The sequence below is a fragment of the Barbus barbus genome (genome assembly GCF_936440315.1).
Source record: "Barbus barbus genome assembly, chromosome: 29".
NCBI lineage: Eukaryota > Metazoa > Chordata > Actinopteri > Cypriniformes > Cyprinidae > Barbus > Barbus barbus.
The window spans coordinates 9,772,028-9,790,509 of record NC_136757.1 but is presented as its reverse complement, the minus strand read 5'-3'; the positions used below and the strand labels follow the sequence as shown (position 1 = coordinate 9,790,509).

The 18,482-nt window shown below is 37.2% G+C and overlaps 1 protein-coding gene across 1 annotated transcript in view; it reads right to left on the bottom strand.

Moving 5' to 3' along the window:
- Nucleotides 1–3,248: 3,248 nt before the first annotated feature.
- The window catches only part of LOC306849456 (solute carrier family 15 member 4-like), a 47,482-nt gene continuing 32,248 nt past the window's right edge, over nucleotides 3,249–18,482 (bottom strand). Inside the window, exons 8-9 of the mRNA XM_079384493.1 lie at nucleotides 17,306–17,464; nucleotides 3,249–3,592 (exon numbers count right to left, since the gene is read on the bottom strand). Of these exons, the coding sequence (XP_079240619.1) occupies nucleotides 3,441–3,592; nucleotides 17,306–17,464 (311 nt within the window). The 3' untranslated portion in view covers nucleotides 3,249–3,440. The remainder of the gene's footprint in view (nucleotides 3,593–17,305; nucleotides 17,465–18,482) is intronic.

The window sequence follows — 18,482 nt, the reverse complement described above, 5'->3', positions numbered from 1 at the left end:
ACGCTGCATTAGTTGCTGCCTACTTTTTCACCAGTATTTTTCCCACATTTATTTTTCTCACAGGAATTGTCTTTGTTACAGCATTGTAAGCCATGAACCAAACCAACAAGTTGTACAAGTATGAATCACAACATTACAAAATTTTAATTGCAAACAAGTTAGAAAATCTGATAAAACGGCTTCAAAACGGGGCCTCCAAAAACAAACATACAAACAAGTAAAGTGCAGTACAGTGGCGAGAAGACAAGATGCTATTTTTTGAATGTGTGAAGAAACAACTTGTCCCTTAATGAAAGTCTTGCCAACTTCAACATGTCTAACATATTGATTCTGGAATAACATTTTACACTAGAATTTTTTTTTTATTATTATTATTTAATTTTTTTATAGGAAAAGTAACTGTCTCACAACTCCGACAGCAATTAAATGGCGTCAAGGCTATAATGTGACTGGTTATCAAGGCATAGGCTACATGACTGTTACACTTTCTCCATCAGTAGAGCATGGAGGTTGGCATCTCCCCATAATAAGAACATCTTTAATATAAATATGCCAGAATAAGTAACAGGGTTGCAGATTTAGCCGAAACTACACTGTCACTCAGTAAGGGCTAGCTAGTTTGCAGCCAACTGCTGGATTGCAATATTCTATTAATATAGTAATCATATTTCCCATAAATTAAAGTATAAGGACTGCTTTAGGATTAATTACAGACATTGATAACCCATAGTTCATACAACAGAAACCTGATTTATTTGCATTTTATATTACATCACAATTAAATGAGAAACTTGTGTTCGTTAAATTTACTCTTCAGAGCTAAAAGCTGAATACTGTAAATAAGCTATTAGTAGTTCAAATAAGAAGGTAGTTAAAAAATGCCATTTGAATGCAGCATGAAGAGATATTTGCAAATATCAAAATGTTCATGTTAGACAAATCCAAACCTGCTTTAATGAGACATATCAGCCTCTCTTACAAGACAAGGGTCATTGGCGAACACTGACCTTAGACAGGTTAACAGACTCCTATAAACCATCCATAATTCATAGACCGTGCTTACACCTTATGCTCTTCTGCTTTTTTAAATAGAGCATAATACTGTAAAAAACGTGGAGGTGGTAGAAATATATAGACGGTCTCAACAGTCTGACTCGGAGTGAGAGGAAGAAAAAGCTGTGAAGTTCAAACAGTTCGCTGACGGTCACACTCTTAGGAAAAGACTCGTCAGTCTAGATATGCTTAGCTGAAGAGAGACGATGTTCTGATTTCATGCTCATCTGATGAAATCAGACAAATGCAATTGAATGTGAGAGATCACAAGGTTTGCATATGAGCTAGGAATATGTGAAAGCTGTAATAAATGGGAGACTCATATTGAAACTGCTTTTTCAGACACAAACAGTAGAGTTCAAATGCATTTTATTGAACAACAACAAAAGAAACCATTTTATTTTAAACACAAACAAAAGCATGAAAAAAATTTGTTTCCACTGCACAAACTCAATTATTTTATTTTATATTTTAGAAAATGTTGAATTTTACATATTTAAAAAGCTTTAAATTCAGCATTTGAATATGCCCGGTTAAAATAAATGTTGCCCTTTACTAATACTGTGTCTTTTAATATTTCACCATTTTGATCAGATTCAAATGACTCTACTGTCAATACTGTTTGTAAATCACATTCAAAAGGATTTTGATCACTCTGTTTTGAACTACCTAATGTAAAAGTGTAAGGATGATGCATCAGTTGCAACAGTCATGTGGAATAACTCTGGCATTGAAGGCACAAGGTGTAACTGCTGAAAAAGTGCAACACAAACCACAGGAACTACCTGTGTATGAAAACATAAAAAGAACCAGCACAGAAGCATAATGGGAGTGCTGTTACTATTTTGTTAAGCTTGTGGTCAAAGCAAAGACCGCAGACTTAGTTAATTAGTTGGCAAAAACAGCAGCAAAAAGTGCTGTCGTCGCAAAATTTGCATGAAAATTACATCAAGCAAGACCCTTCTACAGCATGATGACATTATGAAGCTGAGGTATACATTTTTATAGGATGTATCATGAGTCTGCATGTAAAATTCATGATTCTGTATACTCAATTACAAGCATGTTATTTTTCACTTGAGATTAGTGCAAATGTAATCTCACTACATAACCTCATTCAGATGAAAATCTGAGTTTAAGGTCTGTTGTTCATCAAAAAGCCTTATACAAATCTAAAAAGGTCATGAATTATTACAAAAGACGCTGGTTTTTCCAAAGGAAACACTATTCATTTGCATCTGCAGAGATATTCCTGCTGTAAAGACGTCAGCTGAGCTGTGTGCTTCATGATATCAGCACTCCTTGTGCAAATTCCTCATTTCTCAGATGATACACTCATATCATAACCACGATATAGAGCAATGGACTGCTTGGCCTTACCACATATGATCAAAATCATTAAAAACAAGCTAATACAAATCTAATGCCTAATACAATATCGAAATATCTAAAAGCGAGAAACACTTGTAATGCCACAGGTTTAGTACCAAAGTTGCAAATTTAATCAAACTGTTAAGGACACAATTATGATTGTGATTCTTAATAATAATAATAATAATTCAAGTCTTTTGCACTGCAGTTTTTATCAACTACATGATGTTTGATGATGTGAAAATTCTGTATGCAATTTATTGCTACTATCTGAAAGGAGTAGCCAACCATATTTGCCCTTTTAGACATCAGCCAATTAGCATCAAGACCAATTGGTATCTATTACAAATTTACAGTAAAGTGACCAAATATACACAATACAGTGCAAATGGTGCCTGAATTAGAGGAGAGATTATGTTTATAATAACATTATAATAATGTTTAAAAAATATTGTTGAAATTGTTTAAAAAAGGCGCACCATAAAAACATGCCCAGAGGGACAATTTTAAATAAATATGAACAAGAGTATTGTCTTACCCTGTCAAGCATAAACTATAAAAAATAAAAGGTTCAATAAATATTCAATTTAAAGCAATGATCAATTGTACAACCCATCATAAACAATTTAAAAACCACATTAAAATTATGAGTAAGTAAATTTGTAAATCTCATTGACAGTCAAAACAACAAAAATCCAAAAAGTGTTGCCCAAAGTATACACTACAACAAACACGCAGTTCACTGATGGAGTGGACAAACCTCATTTCCAACCATTTCATATGAAAATTTTGTAGGCAATAATTGGGGAAATGTTTTCTTTTTTAAATTGTCTCACGTGTTTAAAATGGCAAGAGAACGGCCAGTTCCAGTAAACACAGGGGGCTTCAAGTTAAATATTTCAAAAGTGAAATATTTTAAAACCTAATTTTTGAAATATTACGAGGTTTAACGTTTGGCTCATGATTTGGTGGCTGAGTAATGAAGGTGAACGTACGGCTGGTGAGGATGATGGGCGTCACGAGTTGGTCAGAGATGCCCTGTGGCTCCCTGCTCTGGGCTTCTGCTTGTCATACTTCACAGACACAATGAGGAAGACAAGGAGTGTGACTCCCTGAATGGCAGCCAGGAGGAAGAAGTAGTAATTCAGTGTGCACTCGTTGATGTTACCTACAGAGAGAAAAAAAAAAAATAACTCACTTTGATGTGAATTTCACAATACCAAAATTTCAGTAGCGGATAACAACCTCAGACACGAATTGGAGCACAGAGATCACGCAATCTCTGTATGCTGGTTGAAACAGAATTTGAGTATCATTTCTTCTCACATTTTTTGATTTTGATTTAAAATAACAAACCAAACAACAAAAACAAACCAAGGTGATATTTAATTCTATTTAAGAATATATAACAACTATATAGGTTTACTTTGGACCTTTTGTTCATTTTTATCAGTTACTATTCCAGTAATCACTTTTCCTGAAAAAAGGTATAGTAATAACAACTATATAGGTTTACTTTGGACCTTTTGTTCATTTTTATCAGTTACTATTCCAGTAATCACTTTTCCTGAAAAAAGGTATAGTAATACATATGTTTTCTTTAAGTGATACTTCTTAACATCCTTCCTTTGCTCACTTGATCAGTGGAGAGATTTCGGATTAATTCTAAAGGCGTGTGCACAGGTGGATGAAGAGAAACTGAACATCTGTGTGTACATGCTGCATTCATATGTCAAAAGAAAGCAAAAAAGCATATGTTTGTGCTTGTTGGATCCCTGAAGGCAACAGAGCGAACAGGCAATCTGCTGCCTTCATACTACCCCACAGCGGCAAAGAGCTTTAACTGATAGCATGTCTGTCCGCACTGCTTGTAAGCATCCATTGCAACCTGCAAGACCATCTGATTCTGGTTTATTCAAGCAAAACCTAGCATTCCTTCTCCATCCAATCTCTCCTTCATTTCCCATCTCTATATAATGCTTGAGAGCAGATAGAAGGTTTACATCAATACTTACAAGGGAGCCATAAACAAAAAGCCACATCTTCACAGGATGAAGGAAGAGCCTATAATTCACCATCTTGGGAGTTTAAGTGAAGCACACTCACTCTAATTCTAGCTGGCATTACAGACTCTGAGCCCTCGGCCTGAACTAACTCTCCTGTTGTTTAAGCCTCTGACTGCTCGGGGCCATTATAGTCCTGTGTGACGACTGCATGTAGTATTAAATTCAACCCTCTACTTACACTAAATTCTGTACACAAATGCAGAATTGGTTTAGAAATGTTTCCATCATTATGAACCATAAGTCTAAACCTCTCTCTTTCTCTATCTGGGCTGAGGAAAAAGCTGCTTAACACTTCTGATCTGTTCAGAAGAGATGGTCAAACCTCCAGGGTTGAAGGACCATCAAAGAGAAACTCTTAATAAGTAGTTCAGCGAAGGGACTGTCGAGTCTCGGGAGTGTTTCAGACTGGCTAAAGCAGGGCCCTGTAGCGCTGCTTAGCATTACCTATTACGACGTCTACAAACGTATATCCATATGAATGCATTAGCATTTAAATAAATATATTCACATGTCCACATCTTTCTGAAAAAGGGTCACTGATTAGAACCAGGTATTACACTTCAGAGAGGATTCTACTTCAGTTTGAAGATGTCATTAGATGGAGAAAAAGATTCAGCGGCTTTACTTAGCAACCAGTTGGAGGAAAAAAAAGATGAAAAAGGTCTGCTCACCCCCAGCTGAACCTTTGAGCAACCTCATGAGCAACTCCATGAAATATAATTATCTATGGCGTCAAAGAACACACCTCAAACAGTTCTTATCTTCTACCAGATGAGGCAGTTAAAGACATGAAAGCACTGATTCATTACAGTATAAAGCTGCAATGCATTCCCATCCCAAACATGTACGAATGAAGATCCAGTCGGCAAAGTTTGATTAAACATTATGTATAGAACAAGGGCTGAAAGATTTCAGATGCTCACAGTGGTCTCGTCCTTTCAACTCAAGCAAATTTTTGAGTACTGTGTAAACTGTAATATAGAGATGTCCAATTCTGGTTCTGGAAGGCCACTTTCCTGCAGAGTTTAGATCCACCATACCAGTTTCTTCTAATCCTTAAAACCAGGATTAGCAAGTTTAGATGTGTTTAGTTAAGGTTGGACCTGAGCTCTGCAGAGCGGAGGTCTTCTGGGGCAAGGGAGCCCAATCCTGCTATAGAGAAGGGTTAATCAAATCCGGCCATGGAGGTCCACTGGCATGAGTTTACATCCAACCCTGATGAAACTCCTGTGTGCCACACCAATCTAGAGATCCACAGAGGAGCTCCAGAAAGATGCAAAGGCTGAGACAAAAAGCTGAGCTTGAACACCACTCAGGCTACAGCCAACTACAAACTAGCATGTGTTTTCTGTGCCTGCGTGAGAGGAATTGGCTGTCTATATCAGCAGCTATCAATACTATATATTCATCATTCAAAAAAACTGAAACAAGGATATACAAGATTTATGCAGATATAAGAAACGTAAACAAAGCAGTGCTTGCGTACTATATTGAATATCAGTTAAGCTGAAAACTTTCTTCATTTTGAGCGGCTCATGTTATGAAAATATTTGCATATTGGAATGCTTGGGTAAGATCACGTAACATTAGAACAGCCTTCTGTCTGTGCCGCCTTCATTTACTTGTTTGTTTTCATTGCTTTTGTTTTAATTCTCGGGTACTGACTCGTTCGCTAAACTGAACATCCAATCAGATTTCTCACTCTAGCAGATGGCCCCAATGCCAATTCAACATCAGGCAAACATTAGCCTGACAAGAGCCAACGTGTGAAACACATCAAAAAACTAGCCTGACAGATTTTCGCCTACGGCTGATCTTTGGCTTGGTGTGTTCTGGCCTTAATGAGGAGTGACAATAGTGGAGGGGGACCGAGAGTCTTAATCGAGAGCGTCAATTAACACAGAAGTGTAAGAGCCATGACCTTGAGGTGACTGCTAATGTTAAGTTGAAATTTTCAGGCAGGTTTGAATCCAACCAGACTCTATCCCATCCCTGTCTCAAGCCCCAATAATTTCCTTTCTCTTCTTCAGGGTCTCTATCCAATAAAAGTGGCAAACCATGTTATGGCTACAGGAACCTCCTGATCAATTTCTCTGCAGCTTTAATATACTCTGTAACAGCACTCGCTCCCCAATGACAACAAGCGTTACAAGCAGGTGGACAGCTTGACTGAGAGAGCAATAGAGCTCTGGATCTTGCTGCCCTCCAGCAAGGGGAAACAAATGCCCCTGTCTGCGAAAAATGCTGCATTTACAATACCCACATGCCAGAGTAGCGCCAACAGCAAACCAACAATCAATACCCTCAAACGTCCCCCTTTCACGCCACAGGCTACTCCAACTCATGGAAATAAGAAGAGTAAAATATGGCTTGCTATTGTTTTGAGTTTGTTTCCCCCATCCGTGGTGTTGTGCGTTGGCGGGTGTCGTGGCTGTTCTTCCTATGCTTCTGGGAGATGACATGATTTAACAGCAGTGTTTGGCAGGATGTGGAGGTGCTGGTCGCCTCCCTGAAAGGCAAGGCTGTAAAGAATACTCAGTCAAAGGACAGAGTGGGAGATATATCATGGCGACACGCTCTGGAAAGATTGCTTGCACTTCCCTCAGGAAAGTGGCAGCTGTCGCAGATTTGGCGGCATTTGGGCAGTAATGGAAAAATAAACATTACTGGAGCACAACTACATGTTCCTGATGCGAATCTCAGGAAAAACAGTAAGCAATGAAAGGATCAGAGAAATTTCTAGGATATAAAATGTAGATCTTGCACTAAGAAGAAAGAGTTAAACAATGATCCAACTCATCCTGTCAGTTTTCATAGAAATCAATCTTATACGTCCTGCTCTATGCAAAAAAAAAAAGGAAATACCAAATTAGATCAAATCTGTATAATTCACAATATATGGACATTTATCTTATTTGACTAATAATATGACAATCCTAATCCTCAAATCTGATGACTTATTTCATAATAATAGTTGGAGGGTGCAACTTTGACTGCTATTCATGAATTTTCCACTATACTGTAGTCCTCATTCGCAGTAGTATCATTTGCTCTCTATCGTAACAGTCCACATGCCCTCATTTCACGTTACATTGCACATTCAGTCTTATATGGCAGCTACACAAAGATAACAGCAGGCACCTGGAAGTCTCACTCTACAAGGGCCAGCAACTGTATTCGTCTTGCTGCAGGCCCTCTGCAGTCCATCATCTAATGATTTTATTAACCTTTCCTTGGCATGAATGACACATGATGCTCTTTGTGTTCATTTAACAAATATCTATATTTATCTCGTGTGCATCAAAAGGGTACACCTGTCATATGTGAGGGCTTATATGGGGTAATTGGAGAAGCTGGAGAATTAAAGATGAAGGAATAAAGGGGGATATACGAGAATGAATCTGGCCAACACTGAGAATGTGGCAGCTTCATTAGACGGCTCACGTGTCACAAGGCCTAACCAGTCTCCAGTCTTTCAAATTAATTGGTTAAGACCTTTTATCCACTTTAAAAGAGTAGTGGAAGCAGGGAAATGGGAGGGGAGCGTCAGAGGAGGCAAAGTATAAGAGACAGTTGCACAATCAAAGAATAAAAAGGAAAAAGAAAAAAAAATAAATAAAGTTATCAGACACACACACTGTGGGGAACCATGAGTTTGCATGTGTGATCTTACTCTGATTGTGCTTAACATCAATTTGTGAGGTCATGTAAGCTAAAAAAACAACAAAAAAACATGGCTGCTTTCAAACAGGTTTTTCCAACACTTCCTATGAGCCTTGGTTCTGGAAGCATATTTCCCATAAAGTATAATCCATGAACCAAACTATCCAGCTTTGATTTGAAGTAGATGTAAAAAAAATAAATAAAAATAAATAAATAAATCATTTGAAAATCTTAAATAAATAAATGGAGAAACTAGGGAAACTGGCTTTTACGTCATTCCCACAGTGCTTTTTTGGAAGTGGGCAGGTGAAGGTAAATAATTCCTTTGCCACGATTTGCTTGTCATGATTTCCTGATTGGTGGATATTTCTTTGCATCCACCACCAACATTTTTGATCATATTCACAAATCTTTCATGACCCTCCAAAATATCTCAAAAGAAAAAAAAAAGATCCTCCATATAAAAAAAATGATATATATTGCACTTGTAGCTTAAAGCTTAAGTTTAGATGCATATGCTGTTGCATGTTTGGTGATCATTTTAGTCAACTTGTGCATAAACAACTTACATTCACTCTTTATGGTTTACTTATTTTAATATTTTTGGATGTACTCTTTCAGAAGATCTAACAGCGCCCCTACCATAGAACAGTGCAAACAAGGATTGCTGAAATAACTCCTAAATGGAGGGGAAGTGTGTCATAAATGATTGAAAATCTTGTAAATGGCTAGGAAAGAGTTAATGTGGTCTGATAGCCTCAACAAAAGTATATAACAATGATTTCTTAGCTCAGAGCTCTGTCTTTAACAGTTTATAAGTTAGAAATAAAAATCAATCCCCCTACTGAGAAAATGAACGGGATTTTTACTTCTGTAACTGGACTGTTGCACTCTGTTGGTTTCCCAAAGATAGACCTGCCCCACATTCATACCATTTGTTGTGTTGGACTGATCAGGCAAAAAGAGCAATGTTTTGATAGAGTGACCATATTGACTCCATTCACAGAAATTAACCTAAATTCACACAAATTACATGCCTCAGCATCCATATCCATTTAATTCGACACATCTCTCAATGCGTTTTCTATTTTAAAAAATGAAAGTGCTCTTCCACAAAAAAGCACTACTACTTTCTATTGTCCTGCACAGGCTGGCCAGCACACACAGACAGACACGCACCGCACTTGACCTGAGAGTTCAGGGAGTGTCTGCCGTGCTTCCTCACTCCTGCTGAATAATACATACTGCACAAGTAAAACAATGTGCTCAGCAGGGAAGCCATAAGCTTTGAGGAGGAAGTGTGTCTGCTGATCAATACAACTCTCCAAACACATTGCTATACAGCAGACTGAGGGGACAGATATTGGTTTAATTAACAGGCAAGGTTAGAGACAGGAGGAAAGGAAAGAACAAGTCTTTAGAATTTGTGATTTTAACTTTTTCTAGTTTTAGAAACTAAGTGATTTTAACTCCAAGTATTTAAACGGACAGTTAGCCCAAAAATGAACATTGCCATCATTCACTTTCCCTCACATTATTCTAAACTCATACTCTATCACTTTCTTTCTCATGAGCAAAATAAAAGATGTCAGGCAGAATGTTCATGCTGCACTTTTCCATACAATGTCCAAACTGAATGGTGACCATGAACATGAGTATGATACCATATTTTAAATGAATTCCCATCTGCAGTGGTGTGGACAGAAACACTCAACACTACCATACAGATCATAAATCATATATTAGTGCAAACAGCAAACATATTCATAAGTCCATAAAGTCTTTTTTTTTTTTGTCACAGTGATGGAAGTGCTAGTTAGCTTTGTTGTGGTTTGTCTTAATTTATTTCTCAATGCTTTTGCTGGCCACTCACTCCTCATTAAAGACACAACAGGCTGCCAAACACTCACAGAGTTTCCAATTACGTCCACAAAAGACAAAACAAGAACTGCCCATAAAAGACATTAACTGGCCTCATAAATGTTTGGCAGACTAAGAAAGTGCAGCTTGATTAATTCAGGTGGAACTGTATAAGGAGACACTGGAGAAGATAAAGACAACAGGATACTTAAAATTTACTTTACAGTTTCGGTTTCAATTGATTAGCTTTTTAAAATGCAAAACCTGTTCCAAATCAAGCTGTAATGCATCCAGCCATAATGCAACTATCTATGAAGCTGACCAAGGCTGCATTTATTTGATCAAATAAGTAAAAACTGTAATATTCCAAAATATTGTTTAAAATAACAGTTTTCTATTTAAATATATGTTTTTAAATGCCATTTAATTCTGTGATGGCAAAGCAGCCAAAACATTATGCAGGGAGACAGACAGAGTTCAGAGCAAACGTCTTTGCTTTCAACACATGGAAATGCGCCCTAATAAATAAGCAAGATGCTCACATCACAACAGCTCTTTCCCCTCTTGGCTCTATCTCTGTGTACCAATCCCAACAACAATATTTCAGCGCTACTCGTCCTGATGCCTTGACGGGTTTCCTACAGGAGATTACACGAGTCAGCACACAGAGCTCAATGCCATTTGTCAGGGTCTGCAAATGCAGAGATGTTCATATTTTATGACTCTCTTGTATGGGGGGGGGATTTCTGTAAGCAGCAGTGTCAAAACCATGAATAAATGGCACCTGTTTGAATGTAAACAAAACAAAACAGCATTGCTGTCAAAGCTGAAACATGAATCCTAATATAAATGAGATTTGCATGAATTTACAGAAGTACTGAGTATCTAAATAATAAATATACTACAAAAGTGTATTTACATAGATAATACTATTTTAAAAAAGGTGACATGTATTTGCACATGTATCACAGTTTCCAAAAAAACATTAAAAAACTGTTTTCAACATTGATATTATACAGTATACATAAAAAAAAAAAAGTTACTTGAGCAAATCAGCACATTTGCATGATTTCTGAAGGATCATGCGCCACTGAAGGCTGGAGTAATGTTACTGAAAATTCAGCTTTGCTATCACAGGAATAAATTAAAACAGTTATTTCAAATTGTAATAATATTCAAATTATTTCAGTTTTCAAATACATAAATAAATGCAGCCTTGGTGAGCAAATTAGGCCTCTTTCAAGCACATTTAATAAATCTTTATACCAAACTTTTGAACTGTTTATATATCCATAAGGTCTTGTTAAATGACTTCAGGCAAGGTACAGAATAAAGCTGACACAAACATGTTTCACTATTTTCTCCTTGTTCTCACTCATATTCCTTTGTCTGCACTCTTTTGAAAGACACCGTTCTTTCATTTTGTCATATTCAGTGAACACACTCTCTCTCTTTTCCTGAGACACTTGGCCTCGATTAAAACATTGACATTTCTGTAAGTGGCAGATACAGATTCTAGACCAGGAAGAGAGGGTCATGTCTGCGGGCCCTCTGGTTCTTTACATGTTTTTAAGCTGACCTGAGATCAGACAGACTCACATGTCAAGTTTCACCCTGTAGGAAAAAATAAACTAGAGGAGCCTGCTGGGAGTCCAGAGAAGAGATTTGAAAGAATTCATTTTACCAATACCGTGAGGCAAAGCCGAGCCTGGTGACACCTGCAGTCCCGCAGATAAAATAAAGGATGAGGGGAAAATGTCTCTGAAAATATTTATCAAAGCCTACATCATACGTTGGTGAAAAAGTAATAAAACCTCAGGGAACAAGAGCAAAAGGTTTGTTAGAAAAGTTTGTTGTAAAGAGCACATCTACAGCACACAACATCTTACCCAGCAGTAACTTTTCACAGTCAATGGAACTTCTGTTGTCACTGTGCTCATCACTAGAGCCCTATCCGGACGAGACTAGGTTTCTAAACGATGTTTAATTACTTAATGTCTGTGATTTTGTATTGATTTGGACAGGTAGAAGTGTTTGTTTTCTAGATGTGGGAGTTACAGAAAGTCATGTGCTGTGATTACGTGCATCAAGTGTGATGCATATGTATTTTAATCTTTTAACTTCACACAACTTTACAGAAGTAAAAAAAAAACATGTAAATGTGCAGCAAATAAATTAATTGTATATGCATATTTTAATATTGATATTAAAATAGTCTTAAGTTTCTGTGATTTGCCTCTCTTTAATTTTATATTACTTTTTTGTCAGATACCATCCATATTGACAGATTCAGCAAGATTCAAGTTAGTCAAAAACACGAGGAGAAGCACTGTGATAAAAAGAATATCAGCAATCACAGACATTTCCATTCGGATGGGATTAGATTTCTCAGAGGACCAAGTTTGCAGAAAAACAGATATTTGCACTGGATTTTTTTTTTTTTTCAGAGGTTTTGTGCGAAAAACATAGACTTGGCAGATTTGGATGAGATTAATCGCAAAGTACATCTGGGAAACAAAACTAGATTCTTAGAGCAAAGTACAAAAAGTAGACTATTTTCAAAATGAATAGGTGGATTAGATGAATGACTAGTTGATTGATCGAGCTGATTCAATAATTCACCCAAAAAAGAAAATTCTGTTATCATTTATTCACTTTCACAAGTTGTTCCAAACCTGTATACATTTTTTTTTTCTTCATTTTGATGAATGTCGGTAACCAAATTTGTCTAGCTTTTTTCCCCCATATGGAAGTCAGTGGGGTCCAACATTCTTCAAAGTAGCTTTTTTGTGCTCAGCAGAAGAAGGAAGTCACTTGTTTGGAGCAACTTGAGGGTGAGTAAACGATGATAGAATTTTCATTTTTGGGTGAACTATAGGACGTTGGATGCTGGTTTCAAGTTCACTTGACCCAGATTAGGTTTCTTAGGGGAACTTTACAGAAGTTAACAACAGAATTAGACAGAAGGCTGGGGTCTTAAGATGTGTTTTTAAAAGTTATTTTAACATGACATTTTAAAACGCAGTACTCCTGGAACTAGATACTCAAAGAAAACCATACAAGTTGTGACACATGAAAAATGCATGAATTTTAATAAATAAATAAATAAAACATCTCTGAGAGAGTTTTATCACGCAAACTGTTTTAACAGCTAGAACTGTGTCAGCATGACATGTAAAGTACAGACACTAGAAATATCCAAAAAAATGAAAAAGAAAAACTTCTTTGATAAAATCGAGTGCAAAGTGTCTGTCCTTTGCCTTTAGCATGCCAAAAGCAGCATAGGATTAGCATGGATGTACGATAGGTTGCAGATTTATACCTACTAGCCTATGGGGACCATGGAAGCTCTGTGGTGATCAGAACGATAAGTGATCCCGAGCTGTAGCCGATAGCTCTATGGCCCGACTGCCTCCAGTGTTACAAAGATTATCGCCCAGTGCTGTAGGATTTTAACAGTAAGAGTGTGTCGAACTCACCCTCGCATACAACCTGAGAGGTAGGTTTGATCTGCTAAATGGTATACTGGGAGGACGCTCAAATTTGTGAAAATAAGTGCTAGAGAGTGTGTTACAGAGCTGAATGCTGGGTAATCAGGCCCTGCAGCTAGTGATTAATACCTGGGCGTCTGATCCCATAAAAGTTGGAGTCTGTATATGCATCCGCAGGCACGCCACAGGCTTGGATAGCGCCTGTGTGTACATACACTTTGAAAGTTCTCGACTCAACGCTGCATAATTCGCTCTCTCTCTCTCTTCGTTTCCTGCAGAGTCCAACACCACAGGAAACACGGAGAGAGAACAGTAATGGAGTAACCAGCAGAGATAAAGAATAACATTATGTTGCTGGCCAAAAAAAATAAATAAAAAAATAACAACATGAAACCCAGACCAATCTTTTCCGTTGTTCAGACACAAAGTCATCCTGGGCATCTAATTCAGATTTCACAAGTGTGTAATAGTCTGTAGGTGTCTCTTCTTCGTCACTTGGAGGAGAAGGGGGAATATGAGAGTTATAAAGAATTTGCAGGTTTGAATCCGGGTCACATCATATCCTTATCCCATACATCTTCACTGCTTCACAACACTTCTAGTCCTCCCTCTTCTATTAAGTAGCAAAAAAGAGAAGAAATAATACCAGTCACATACAGTAACTGATATTAAGTCCTGTGTTGCTCAAATGGACATTGCAGGATTGAGTCTGCATCATATCAAGATTCTGTTCTTTTACTTCCTATCAAAATTTCCTGTCCTCTCTACTATCACTAAAGGACACACCAATCTGACATCAAAGAACTAGTGGCGACAAAAGCAACTTTGTTGTCAGCTCACGTAGTTTGGAACATAAAAGTTGGCTTGAACACACCAAAAAGACTACAGTCACTGGCCAACTAGCATGTACGTTCTGCACCTGCATGAGAGGAAATCACTTTGCCCACCAGCAGGTGTCAGTGGTCTGTATTTATCAATATTCTTACTATTTTGAATATGAATCATGTTAATCACTTTCTTCATTCCAGATGGCCATGTCATTGTCAGTTGTTAACCTATATATTGCCAAAGCCAATATCAAATGACATTTGGTATTTTTTAATTATCGTATCGCCGAATAATTTTTTTCTGTTTGCCCAATATATCAGAAGCAGGACTTTTATTTTGACAGTGCTGAGAACGCCAGCGCCTCCATTTCATCATCTTCATTAGTTTACTATCTCTGTTTAACATTTCTGACTGTTAAACTATTACAACAATGTAAACGGTATAAGGAAAATGATTATAGCATTTGCTTTCCAATTATTATGAACAAAAAGACTGATACTATAATAGAATCCCTTTATTATACAGATTTATTAAAAAATCCATATCAGTTGACCACTAGAGTTATGAAAATATCTGCATACTGGAATGTTCAGGTAAGATGAAGATATAAAATTCAAAGAACATTTGGTGTGTGCCTTCTTGACTTTATCGTTTTTGCTTGCTTTCATCATTTTTATTTTTCTTCTTGTGCACTGGTTCTCCAAGCTGAACACCCAATCAGAGTGATCTCTCTCAGCAACTGCCCAAAGCTGATTCAGCTTACTCAACCAGCCAAAAATCCACCAACGGTGTGGAACGCAGCTTATAGATGCTCAATGATGGATAGACTTGATGGTCGACCATTGGATTGGTGTGTCATGGTCTTAAAATTGGCAAAAACTAAAATAAAGAATAGCAATTTGTCAAGAAAAATAAAACAAAACCATATGATGATCAGCGGTCCTCATATGGACATCTCGGTTGCATGCATCACATCCCGATTCTGTTCTTTCCTCATATTATCCTGTCCTCTTTCTTGTCTATACTATCATTAAAAATGGCATAAAGAAAAAGAGGAATAGCAATGTGTTACAATTCATATTAAAGCACGTGGTGCTCATATGGACACTGCACGTTTGAGTCTGGCTCTTCCTTCAGAGTCAATTCTATTTATTCAACTTCTTATTTCCTTCTATCACTAAATGTGGAGAAAAAAAAACAATGTCATATAATTCATATTAAGATCCACTCTAATATCCCAATGATGCATGCCAAACAAACAGAGCAAAGAGGGACAGATTTAAAGTACATGCACTCTCACTGCTGCCATTAGCAGAAATGCCTCACACCTGTCTTGGTGTGCTGTATTAATGGGTGCTAAAGTAGTTTGTGCGTAAACTGTTCATTTGCCTCAGATACACAGAATGGGTGGGAGTGCATCTGGACCAGCGAGCTGTCATTGCGATGGAAATCACATCCATCTACTGTCTCCTTTGTGCTATTCATCTGCCCCCGCTGCGACAGATTTACAAACCGATGCTAGTGTAAGCCTGACATGACCATCAATTAGCATGGGCATTCATAATACGAGACCTGGCACTCAGGTATGGCTTTCTTTCCCCTGACACTTCAGAAGTTAACTTTACTCCAAAAAACATGAAACTGCCTTTGACAACACATGTGATGTGGCACATTTATAAGCGAAACAGACTATTCAGCAGAAAATGTAGGACATGACTTGATTTACTCCATCTGGATTTGATTGGATCGTGAAAGTGGGTGGGGGTGAAATATAGGCTGTGATATTATTGGTTGATATTTCTTTTTCGCCTTTAGGATGAACTGTAGAGTTATTAAATTTTTTGATGAAAGTTTATGAAAACAACCCTTTTTTCTACAAAATAACATGTATTGACAACTGATGCATAGTAAGTACAAACATTTATTTAAGAAATCAAGGGGTCCGTTTTTGATATAATCTCCACGCATAATATAAAGTATACGATTTTAAAATCAATTTGACAATGGAAACTGGTCCAATATAGAGAAATCTTGAATAGCATTATGGCAGACTAAGCAATATTTTAAGTTAATAATGTCACTGTATATCACTGTCTGCAGTTGTTTAAGCACAATAAAGATGGCTTTCTGAAAAGATTGAAGCAGAACAATGCTTGCAATGTTTGGATCTGTGTCTGATGGATCTCTTCTATCTTATTTTTCTACACATGTCATAAATCACTAAAAAAGGCCAACAAAATATGGCATTTTTTATTGGGAAGGATGCACACACAGACATGAGCAGTGGCCGAATGGGCAATCACCTCTTGGGTTTAGTTAGAGATGACTGCACTCAAGCCGTCGTACGTGCACACGCACACATAAACACACATCATGCATCAAGCACATGTGCTCACCTCGTCACTTCATCTCTGTCACAACCTGAGAACTGAAAGATACGACCTCTCTTTCTCTTGGCATAATTACAATTCATCACAGTTAAACAGAATGCTGATTAGGGAGCATCTTTCATCATCGATTTCATTCATCAGGATGGAACATACAACTCATTGATTTTCAGAATATTTTAGCATCATTCAGCTTATAAATGATGATAAAATCAAACTTGTTTCTTAGAGACCCAAGCTGCTGGAATAGGACTTTTATTGTATTTATACTGTATTTTCTGCATTTTACATTTTTATTAAGTCATAATTAAGTATGCTTATCAAGCCCTTTTCCTCGCAAGTCCCACAGTGTATCTAATTTTAGGTTTTACGATCATTATGGGGACATTTGGTCCCTTCAATGCAGGCAAATCCTGACCCACACACTCAATTGCATTTATATTCATGCACACTCTCATTCAAACAGACACACCATTCAAAAACTAGGTGAGCTCCATCTGTTTCATCTCAGACCCTATGCTGTGCAGTGCTATTCACATACGTATCTTGTTCTACCCTCTAATGCGCTCTCTCACTCATGTCTTACCGAAGTCTTTATGTGAAGACATCCAGCCGATGATTTTGAGAGAGACGATAGCAAGTAGTCCTGATCCCACAAAGGAGCCGATGCCAGAGAAGAAGAAGAACAGGCCCATTATAGCGCTCTGCATGGAGCGCGGGGCTGCAGAGTAGGCGAACTCCAGACCTACAAACACAAGAAGATGCAGAAATCAATGATGAAAGTCTGATGTTTGCTTCGAAAGCATGATCAGAACCTCAAATGCATCCAAGGGTATGCTTCACATACACACAAAAATATAGTCTTGTAGAAAAGATCATGGTTAAAAAATGACACGAGCAGATTCATTTGTAGCAGGGTCACTGCATTTGCTTGCAGACAAAGACACAGGGGGATTCACTACGAATGAATTGGAATAAAAGTGGTGTTTATTTGCATAACCTTTCTATACAGTTGTATCAACCAGCAAGCAAACAGCTCAGACTTTTGTGCATATAATGTAATCTATAACAAGCATCTTTTGCATAGAAAGGAGTATTTTGCCAAAAAAGAAGTCAATGACGTAAATAAACGTGATGCAGCGCTATACATAAGCATATAGAGCCTGATATGCAACATTTATGTTTAGTAAATTCACCCTGTGTTTTGGTGGACCAGGAGTACCACTTAATTCATGTTTAAAAATTAAGTTAAAATGAAAATAAATTGATGAATCACTTTTAAATGGAACATTCACTCAAACAAAAAGAAAATCAATCTGTAAATTATGTTTATTTTTAATGTATTTTTAAAATAAAATGTATTTTTCTCTACATTTAATATAATTTTTAAAAGCAGAGCGGATCAGTCGCTCGCACAGCGCGGAAGAACGTAAAATGATAAACGGCGTAAGTCGCATTCAGATGTGACACAAAATTGTTATACAGTCGTGTGATATGAGAACATTAAAGGTTCTGTAGTAATGCTGGCTGAAAACAGCCACGACTATGCAAACTGCCAAAAAAACACCTATTCATAATTACTTGTCAATTCAGCACCATGGTCATTTAACTTGCAGACACTCGGTACGCAATATGATATCAACAAGGAAAACAATACACTATAACAATATCAATAAACATTTTCATTAATTTTTTTTTTTTTTTAAGTTTGTTGCCTCAAGGCAACATTGTACCACAACGGACAAATTTAAACATTTGACATT